The sequence below is a fragment of the Salvelinus fontinalis genome, chromosome 28, assembly GCF_029448725.1.
Source record: "Salvelinus fontinalis isolate EN_2023a chromosome 28, ASM2944872v1, whole genome shotgun sequence".
Lineage (NCBI taxonomy): Eukaryota > Metazoa > Chordata > Actinopteri > Salmoniformes > Salmonidae > Salvelinus > Salvelinus fontinalis.
Window position 1 is genome coordinate 23,335,052 of NC_074692.1, and position 11,149 is coordinate 23,346,200.

Sequence of the window (11,149 nt, forward strand, 5' to 3'; positions counted from 1 at the left end):
CAATACATGATGTTTTTAAAATAACATGCACTATTCCTCGCTCTCTTTCTCCCGCTCTCATTCCCTCCCTCTTTCTCTTTCTCCAGGAAAGCCATGGGGCGGGGCCTGGTCTGTCAGAGGCAGGTTTTTCGCCAATGGTATTGTTCATTCGCTAATCAAACAGAGGAAGAAGCAATGCGAGAGGGATAAGTGTGCCCAAAGTCTGTTTCTCCAGCAGGTGGCGATTTTTATTTATTTTTTTCGCTCACCAAGCGAAGAGTTTGTGTATGGGAGGTCATGAGAGTGTCGAATTTGGTTAACAAAATTTGAATGGCTTATTTGATACGTGAGGCTTATTTAAAATAATAGAAATGTCGTAATACTTAGCTTATTACGAGTTTACTGATATAAGTAGAACACGTGACATCCCGGCAACTTTGATAAAAAAAAAACTTTATATCGGAATCGTGCCCGTTTTCACACGCGCATCTGTCCTCCCATTGGCTAGAATGGTTCCAACTGATCTTGCCTACTTCCGACTGCCTTCTATTTTAAATACATTTCTTTTCATTGTTAGAGTGGCCACTTGAGTATCTGGTCAACGATGGATCATCTGTGGTATCCATCTGGGAAAAGGCTGTATGGACACTCCTGACCGGCAAATTGATATTTAATTTCAGAATCGGTTAAAATTAGGTTACGGTAAGGGTTAAGGGTTTGGTTAAAGTAAGGGTCAGTTTTAGATTTTAGTTAGTCGTTTGCAGGTCAGCAGTGTCCTTAGGTCTCTCCCATAGATCTGAGGAACAGAGAGGAGAGGGGCAGGATTCTGAGGTGAGGTAGAGAGAGACAGAGAGGGGAGCCGAGGTTGATCGCTACAACAAGACAACTCAGTCAGGACGGAATAAGCTGCTAGAGACTGCGGGGTCTGGGAAGGAAATCTGTCGCAGGGGACGAAAAAGGAGTGAAAGTGTTTCTGTTGCTGGATGGACTTGTATTTTTATATCGCAACTTAGTTTTCCCTTTTCCTCTCCTTTCCCTTCCACCGCCCTAACGGATCGTATTCCGCGGAGCAGCTGCGCTTTAATGCCCCTGCGCATTCTAGGAGGAGAAGGAGAGAAGAGCGAGGAAGAAGGAGTACAGAGGGAGGGAGAAGGAGAGCAGAGGCCTGACTTCTCGGAAACCGCTCCGCCGCCCCTCACGCCTCTCCCCCGTGGCTGTCTGTCCCCTCTTCCCTCCTGGCCCTGTATGGACGGGGATGGGGAGAGCCGGATGTTGTTACCGCGGGGCTGAACGCCTCGCATCCCCACCGAGGGTGCCCCGCTTGCGGCCGTTGCTGGTGCTGCTCCTTGCTCTCTGCTACGGGGCTCATAGAGGTGGTAACTATATAACTTCGGATGTTGTTCATTCTCGGTAGCCTAAATCGGGACCTAGTACCCTGTACGCCGTTCACTTCAGCTCGAGCGCTGCGAATGTGCCATAACAGTTATAGGCGAATGAATAATTAATAACCAGTTAATAATGACACAACTAAAAATGTCCCACTGGGCACAGACGTCAATTCATCGTCTATTCCACGTTGGTTCAAACCACGTTGATTCAACCAGTGTGTGCCTAGTGGGGTGGGATTGGAATGAGTCTTCCATGTGGTTTAAGGGGAGTCTAATAGTGTGTATATCCTATAGGCCTGTGCGTGTTGTAGCCTATGGGAGTGTATTGGATTTGGACCTCCTGTCCTCTTCGTGTTATTGTTTGATAGTGGCTCTCTTTCTCTCTCCTGCGGACCGCAATAACGCAGCAGTTAAAAGGTCTCTCCCGTGTTTCTCCAGAGTTTCTCCCGCGGTGTCTCTGCCGTGGGACGCTAATGGCTGATAGAGAAAGGGAAGGGTGGCAGGTCCTCAGCAGCCAGGCTAACAGATTATTGTTGACACATTTTTAAAATAATAGAGGTTTATAATAATAATAATTGAAATGAAAATTGTAAATGTGTACAGTTATGTTAGAAAATTATACGCTTCACTTTTACTTTTAATACACAAAGTAAATAGTAGAATATAATAGGACCACATGGAGACTCTAGAATGGAATAGAATAGAACAGAACCATATTGTGACAGTGCAAATAATAATTTGTTGTTAATTTAATTACTTATATCAATAAAGGTCAAATAGAAATAAATATAACTATATCATCTAGAATAGAATATAACAGAATACAATCATACAGAAACTCTAGGATATAGAGAAATATAATATAATCAAAATGATGTAATAAAGTAGAATAGACTTAAATACCAGAGGAAAGCATTTTGGGTGCTAGTAGGTTACTTGAAGTCGTCATATAGAGTCTGGGTTGGCCTCAGTAACCTGGTGCTAGCTGGCAGTTGTGCCCATACAGAGAGCCACGTTCTGGGCTGGCACTGAGACAGCCCACCACCTCTCTGGATGTCCCCCAGACCTGCTGTGTAACTCGTGCTCAATGACTGTGTGTGTGGTGTGAGTGCGTGCAGCAGGTAATTAGTTTAACACGGGCCAGACAGCTGGACATGACACTGTCTGTGTACAGTTCTCTGCAGTAGGAGGATGAGGACTGGTTGAGGAGCATGAAAGCACTCTGATGCTCCCTGCCAATAAGAATTACAATTTTAAATCATCTAATCTATTTAGAAGGTTCTATTTCACTTTTGTAAGTTTGTTCATGACACCATAAAACACCATTGACAGTTTAATTGATCAGCATGTCCTGTCTCATTGGGGATGTCAGATGTTGCAACGAGGAGATATATACAAAAACAAAACAACAATTATTGAGAAGAAACAGTGACTTGGTGTGTTTTATAGTGTTGTTGGTGTGTGTAGCTAGCTTGTAACAAAACTTGGTCTGTGGGTTATTCGGCTGATGGTGTGTGGTCTGTGACTGTGTGTTGATGGTGTGGTGTGTTGCTTACTGGTCTGTGTGTTGATGGTGTGTGTAGCTAGCTGGTCTGTGTGTTAATGGTGTGTGTAGCTAGCTGGTCTGTGTGTTATTGTGTTGATAGTGTGGTGTGTGTCTTGCGTACTGGTAACAAGGCTCCACAGCTCATGCTGCTCATCACCACCGGATGCACCAGACCAGCCAGGGAGCTATCACTTCTGATCCTGATATTATATTGCAGCGTCATTACCGCCAGCCGTCCACACTATTTACCGTTATTCAGCCCTGTGTGTGTGTGTGTGTGTGTGTGAGAGAGAGAGAGAGGGGACTGAAACGGAAGTGAGTGTCTCTGAAGCGGAGGCCAGAGCAGCTGTGTATTGTGTCACAGTCAGTCACAGTATGTTCAGACTAGACTCACTGCACAAATTCCTGTGTGATCAGAAAGACCTGTGTGATCGGAAAGCACTGGAGACGTACAGTACATGTGTTTGGCATAGAGGTTTAATCTCAAGATTCAGCCTGAGAATGAAACTGTTTAGTTGTTCACTGTATCTGTGAGTAACTCTTGTGTGTGCGTGTGCGTGTGTGTGTGTGTGTGTGCTTGTTGAGGACTAGTGTTAGTATAACACAATGAAGGGAGATTCTGATCTGGAATGTGAGTTGGAAGTGTTATGTTGTGTACCCCCCTCTAATACTCAGCACACTGCTGCCACCACCTGGTTGGCCCGGGTACTGACACACACACACACACACAACCCTCTCACCACACAGCCCTGAGAGTGAGAGCATTGGTTTTAAACATTCTTCTTCTTTCTGTTATCCCTTCATCTTATGGTTCAGGGCATTCATACCAGGATAACCATGGATGTGTTTGCTTTACCTCTGTATGCACCATGGGAACTAGGCCTAGTGTTAGCATAAGTTCTGTATGACGTGTGTGTGAATAGGCCTATGTTGTGTGTGTGTGTGTTTGCTGCAGGGGTTTGAACCAGAACAGAACATTGAAAGTGATCTCTAGTGGTTCAGAACAGAACTGTTCAAATCTTGAGAAACGGTAAATAATCATATTTTTTGTTCCAAAAAATATTCCTGGTGTTTGGTATATCATTGTGTAGATGATTGGAGTTATGATGATAGTAATAGCCTAAACACATTCCAACCCATCATCATGCTCAGTGCTTCAAGACAAACCCCCTCCATGTTCACGGCTTTCTCCTGCTCTCTCCCCACCCGTGGAATTTCAATCACATCTCGTGCCTGCACTTATCTGTCCATCATACATGTAAACAACTAGCTTACCCGTTCCATAGCAAGATGCTCTATCCATACTAATTGGTGGGTGGTAAATGAATGAGCTAAATGTAGAAACTATGTTGATTTCCCGGGGAACAATGAACAGTTACTTTTGTTTGGTTGGAAACGGTTCAGAACTTTGTAATGCTGGTTGGAACACTGGAACGGTACAAAATAAATATGGGTTCTACTCAGAACGGAATGATTCCAACCCCTGGTGTACTGGTGTCTGTTAGTAAATCATGCCATAATCAGGTGAGCTCGGCCAGTGTGTGTTGTTGGCAGCGGAAGCAGAGCCAGTATTCTCTCAGAGATACTTATAAGTAAGTGTGTGTGTGTGTACGCATTAGAGAGCCTCTGGTCTAATCTAATAGGAGCTCACTGTGGCTGATGCATTAGGCCTGGCATCTTCTCCTTTTATCTGTTCTTTTTCTCCCTCTTCTCTAAGCCTTAACAGGCCTCTCTTTTCCAAGCCTATATGAACTACTGCTGCAGTACATTGACCAAAATGCTGCACTATGTAGGAGAACATTATCGCTGGCTGAACCATCTCTAGATGGCCTTTACTGCTGTATAGATGTAATCAGTGAATCATTCCAAAGTGTTTTCTTTTCCTCCATTGGCTAGAGGCCGGGGGCAGAGGTCACTGCAGACTCCAGCCTGACACTGAGAGCTCTGAAGAACTTCTAGATCATAGAGTTGGCAAACACACTGCGGTCTGCGGCCACCCGCAGCTTTTAGCACTTCTTCATGATGGTGTCTCTGAGCTCTTAAAGATGCACTCTGGAGTTTTCTTTCCCATGTGAGGGTATTATTTTGAGGCAATATCATAAACATGGCAGTCTGGAGAATGACAAGCTTCATCAGGCAGCATAGAATATTATGTAACAGTTATCAGATGTGGATGTGTGTGATCTGTTATTCTTTCACTCTAGCTCAGTCTTATCTCTGGCTCTGTGGGAAGGTCTGCAAGTCTCTGTGTCAGTCTCTCAGCGCTGCTCTTTGTTCTGGTTTATAAAAGTCATAAAGTGGTGTTACTGTACACACACACACACACACACACACACACACACACACACACACACACACACACACACACACACACACACACACACACACACACACACACACACACACACACACACACACACACACACACTGTAGCCTGTTCTTTCTCTGCTTTATTGGTCTAATCTGAACAGGCCAGTAGTGTTGTGTGTGTTTACTTGTGCCATAGAGATCAAAGCCTCCTTCGCACCCCTAACCAACCTGACTCGTGTGTTTGTCTGTGTGTGTATGAAAACGAGAGCTTCCGTGAAGATTTAATGTATGTCATACCAATGACTATGACTTTCTATTATAGCCACACATCATCTGTACCAGATGTTCTCTGTCTGCCTTTGGTACCACGAATGAACATGGATATTCTATATTACATTAATAGTCTGTCAATAGATATGGTATTGCTACCCTGCGAGGGCACTGGTACTGTATTAGTGCTGTCATAATAGAACTGTAATAGTCTTGTAGTTGTACAATAGTACTGACAGTTAGTATGTGTGTGTTTCTCCAGGTCATTGCCAGGTGGCCACCCCTCAGTGTCATATCCAGAAGTGCACCACAGACTTTGTGTCCCTGACGTCTCACCTGACCCCAGCGCTGGATGGCTTTGACTTAGAATTCTGTAAGGCTCTGAGGTCCTACAGCGCCTGCACCCAGAGGACAGCCAAGTCCTGTAGGGGTAACCTGGTCTTCCACTCTGCTGTCCTGGGCATCTCAGACCTCATGACCCAGAGAAACTGCTCCCGTGACGGGCCCACCTCCTCCACACACCCCGAGATGCAATCAGAGCCCTGCAACTACCACAGCCGCACCCAGCACGCTCACACACACCCTCACACACACACTCACACGCCACCAGTGTACCTGTTCTGCGGGCTGTTCGGGGACCCCCACCTGCGGACGTTTAAGGACAGCTTCCAGACCTGCAAGGTGGAGGGGGCGTGGCCACTTATTGACAACGACTACTTGTCCGTGCAGGTGACCAACGTTCCAGTGGTGACGGGATCCAGCGCCACGGCGACCAATAAGGTGAGGGGAGATCATTACTGTATATATATTTAAAAAACTCCTTCCTACATACTTCATTAAGGGTGCTAGTCCACAAAGTAGAAAGCAATACACTTATAGATACAGGAAGATTGTTTTGTTTCAATATAAAACAAAAATAAATGTACTGAAAGTATTATTTGGAGCATGTTCCATCTTGTAGTAGAGTAAAGGTATGAAACACACAGAGAGACCCTACTATAGAGCCCTGAGGTACTCCCTCTGTAAGACGTCTGATAGATGGAGGTTCTGACCCAGCTCTCCACTGAAGCAGCGGTGTTGTGAGGATGTAGTATACAGTGAAGCCTGGGACGGAAGAAAAGAGGTTGAGTTTGGCGTACAGAATAAACAAGCTGTTTGGTATGAAGAGGTGTGCAGCTGATGCCAGAGCTGTTCTCATTGAGGCAGAAAACACACACACACACACACACACAGTCTCACTCACAGGTGCGAGGAGAGCAGAGCAAACAGTTGAGTCTTGTGACCAACACTTGTGACTAACGTGATGTTGGAATCCTAACTTAACTAATAGCTGCTTATAGCATGACCCCTAATACCCTGGAATGAGCGGTGCGTGAAAGAAACCACTGTGTGTGTGTGTGTGTCAGCAGTGGGCCCAAGAACTTTCTTCAAGAACAAGAATGTCTCACACATATGGCCTGAAGCAGGTTACTGTCGAGAGTGAAGGGCACCATACCATAAATGACAAAACACGCACGCACACACACACGCACGCACACACACACACACACACACACAGGCTGAGAGTGTTTTTAGACGTCATTAAATCCGGTTTGTTCCTCACAAAGGCATCTCTGTGGTGGCCATGCAGTCCCCCCCGCCCATCCAGGTGATAGTTATACTGCTGCTGCTCTGACCCTGTGTCAGGGCTCGCTATTAGTCAGAATTATTAGCACACAGACACACACACCCATTGATGTGTGACTGTGCCTGCAACAGGCCTAATGGCTGCCCAGACCTCATCTCTGACAAATGGACAAAGCAGTCATTCATGCTAATGCTAACCCTATGACTGTGTGGCTATGGCCACAGCCTTGCAGATAGAAGGAGCTGGCTAGGGCTAACACCATGCCACTTAAATCCAAACTGGTTGTCTAGTAAATTTGTAAGAAGGTCTCATCCTATGTTCAAGAAGGGCCTTTTTCCCTTTATTCAGATTACACCTGCTCACTTTCGGTTGTTTGAAAAGGAAATAATCTCCAGAATATTGTTATTTTTTAAACAAGTTTAGAAAGTTGGTTGCAATTTCAGTTTAATCCACCTGAAAAGAGAGAAAAAATAATACAATACAAATAATACAAATCAAACAAGTTGGGAGGCCAGTATCCTTGCTGTGATTGGATTGCAAGATAAACTTTATAAGATATTATAAAGTGTCTGGCAAACCTGTTTTAACCTGTTTCATACAAAGATCAAAGTTATTGTGTGCCTGGTCACTTTATGATGTTTGTGTGTCCATAGATCACCGTCATATTCAAGCCATTTGAGGAGTGTACAGACCAGCGTGTGTACCAGGCAGTAACAGATGACCTGCCCGCTGCCTTCGTAGACGGTACCGTGAGCAGCGGGGCCCCTGACCATAACCTTAACGGAAATAATGGTGACTCTACCGGGAAGGTACAAGCGCTGTGGATCTCGGAGCATAGCCCCGGTCACCACGTGGAGCTGCATGCCGACTACATCGGCGTGACGGTTATCGTACGGCAGCTGGGGCGCTACCTGACCCTAGCGGTGCGCATCCCGAAGGAGATGGCCCATGCCTACGACGCTACGCAGGACCTGCAGCTCTGCCTGAACGGATGTCCCACCTCGGAACGCATCGACCGGGGGGGTCACCTGTCCCTGCCTCTCCCTCTACCACCTCCAGCCCTGGGCTTACAGCTCCAACAGCCACATGGCCAGGGCCAGTCCTCACACACACACTCTCACACGGCTCCCTACAGCGCCCCCCAGGGGTTCAGTATGGAGGGTGCGCGGGCACGCTGCAGGGAGCAGCTTGAGGTGCAGGATATTTATTTCCACTCATGTGTGTTTGACCTCCTGACCACCGGGGACGCTAACTTCACGGCAGCGGCGTTCAGCGCCCTGAAGGACATGGAGAGTCTCCACCCCCAACGCGAGCGCTGGACGATCTACCCACCCAGCTCAGCCCACACCTCTCAGCCTATCACATGGCTCCTACTGCTCACGCTCTGTGTGCTCGGATAGGCACTGGTATAGCGTGTGTGTTTGTGTATGTGTGTGTGTTTGTGTATGTGTGTGTTGGTATAGAGCTCCTAGCTGAGCTGTAGGATAAAGTTCCCTCTTGATGCAGATCTAAGTTCAGTTTTGAGTTTTCGCCCTAATGGTTATGATTGGGGAGGGTAACCTAAGCTGATCCTAGATCTGTGTCTAGGAGAAACTTCTAACCAGAGCCCCTCTGGAGATTTACCCTTTTCTTCTTCTTGACTGAACACCCGGGGCATATTACTGCCACAAAGGAGCTGCAAGCCCCCAGGTCCAAGCCCCCAGGTCCAAGCCCACAGGTCCAAGCCCCCAGGTCCAAGCCCCCAGGTCCAAGCCCACAGGTCCAAGCCCCCAGGTCCAAGCCCCCAGGTCCAAGCCCACAGGTCCAAGCCCCCAGGTCCAAGCCCCCAGGTCCAAGCCCACAGGTCCAAGCCCCCAGGTCCAAGCCCACAGGTCCAAGCCCACAGGTCCAAGCCCACAGGTCCAAGCCCCCAGGTCCAAGCCCACAGGTCCAAGCCCACAGGTCCAAGCCCCCAGGTCCAAGCCCACAGGTCCAAGCCCACAGGTCCAAGCCCCCAGGTCCAAGCCCACAGGTCCAAGCCCCCAGGTCCAAGCCCACAGGTCCAAGCCCACAGGTCCAAGCCCCCAGGTCCAAGCCCACAGGTCCAAGCCCCCAGGTCCAAGCCCACAGGTCCAAGCCCCCAGGTCCAAGCCCCCAGGTCCAAGCCCACAGGTCCAAGCCCCCAGGTCCAAGCCCACAGGTGGATTCTGAACAGATTCCATGACACTCTTGTACTTTTACCAACTCTGCTATGTGGGATCTAGCAGGCCTTGTGGAGATTATGACCAATCTATATGTGAGGATAACACATATAAAGGAAGACCCAAATAAACACTCCCAACTTGTGTGTATATTGTAGAAACACACTCCAGACTGTAAATAGTGTGTGTGAGTACCGTATCCAGGAACGCTGAATGGCGTTGAGTTTTGGTTGTTATTTTGGCTTGATTTTGTTGTGATTGTTTTTTTATACCTTAGACAGAGGAAGTTGATTTAACAGAAGCACTTTATTTATTTTTTGTTGCTAAATCCACACCAGTGTTCCCCCTCTCCCCTCTCTACCCCACCCCCTCAACTTTTCCCCCTACATGACATATCCCCCCCCCCCCCCCCCCCCCCCCCCCCCCCCACCACCACCACCAGCAGCCCAAGCTGTGGATTTCATCTGCCATTTTCTTCACTCACAGTGCAAATCTCAAATGACACCTGATTTCCTCAACATGCACTTTCCACCAGAGGGATATAGGGAAACATAGGGCATGGTCAAATGTAGTGCATTATATAGGGAATAGGGAGCCATTTGAGACAATTAACCAGCTCACTAACACAGTGAGATGGAACCTCTGTTTTAAAACTGACATTCCAAAGGCAGTTGAGTTGATTTAGCCTCTGTCCTATAGTAAATACATTTTTCTGTTGAATGTATTCTGTATGGTACCATAGTAGCTGTTAAGAACAGTTTCACACACCATTACCGTTTAATGTTTGGTTATCATTTACATTTTACAGTATGTCTGCAAATACAGTGTGTGTGTGTGTGTATGTGCTTGTGCGCAAGTTTGCGTGTGTTTTACCTGACTTGTCGTCTGAGGACTGAACAGTCAGTCAACCTCAGCAACTCTTTTTATGAACATATTCCCTGTTTGTTCACACTGATGTAATGACTATAACATGCTCTGACTACGTTTATTTTTACTTCCACAAATTTCAGCTGGTGGTAACAATCCATTTACCAAACAGCTTTGACTCAGCTTTTCTATGTTGTGGTTTTCTCTTTCTATGAGTGTTCAGTTTGCTTTCAAAGACAAACACATACAGTGATTCACCATACAAGTTCGCCAGTTTTCATATATTGGAACATGGTGATCACACATCCCCTCCAAACCCAAACCGTAACCCTGCCCTGAACCCTTCCTACACATCTGTAACTCTTAGTAAACTTGCTACTGTAGATCGACTCTATTTTGGGATGCTCCCCAACTGGACACATGGCTAGACTGTAGTAAACTGTAGACCAGAGTTGCACACTTTAGTTCCAGCCCAGCACTAACACACCTGATTCAGCTACCCAAGATATTGATGATTGGTTGATTAGTTAAACCAGGTAAGTTATAGCTGCGCTGGAACAGAAGTCTGCACACAATTCCCTACAGTAATAGTGTTGCCTACAGGCTGTAGATGGAGCACTGGGACTCCCACAGGCTGAGACGACATCACACACTTACAGATAAATCTACAATGCAGTGTCTGATGGGATATACTGTACATGCCTATTGCGCTCATAAACAATTACAAAGCAGTATCTGATGGTAAATTAATGCTCAGTCTGCCTCTGGCATTGTGAATTATTAAGTTGTGTTTGAGTGTCCGTGTGGTGAAGAGTGACTGCTCAATGTTGAAATATGTAACTTATTTATAAACATAGTGTCTGTTAGAGGAAGGTACGCTTCATATTCTGGCTGTTTCAGATGGGATTGTACTGCCACCTAGTGGCGCTCCGTTGCTATGTCAGTGTTTTACTCTTAATGGATGCACTAAAGAAAACTTTGG

At 46.5% G+C, this 11,149-nt stretch overlaps 1 protein-coding gene across 2 annotated transcripts; it reads left to right on the forward strand.

The window, feature by feature from the left end:
- Positions 1–234: 234 nt before the first annotated feature.
- LOC129826443 (repulsive guidance molecule B-like) lies at positions 235–8,736 on the forward strand. 2 transcript variants are annotated; one of them, XM_055887178.1, is made up of 3 exons: positions 235–1,355; positions 5,756–6,273; positions 7,774–8,736. In XM_055887178.1, the coding sequence occupies exons 1-3, from the start codon at positions 1,235–1,237 to the stop codon at positions 8,518–8,520; spliced, it is 1,386 nt and encodes a 461-aa protein (XP_055743153.1). In that variant the 5' UTR covers positions 235–1,234; the 3' UTR covers positions 8,521–8,736. The 2 variants fall into 2 exon arrangements, with proteins under 2 accessions (XP_055743153.1, XP_055743154.1); XM_055887179.1 differs by having other exon boundaries at positions 237–1,352.
- The last annotated feature ends 2,413 nt before the right edge of the window (positions 8,737–11,149 follow it).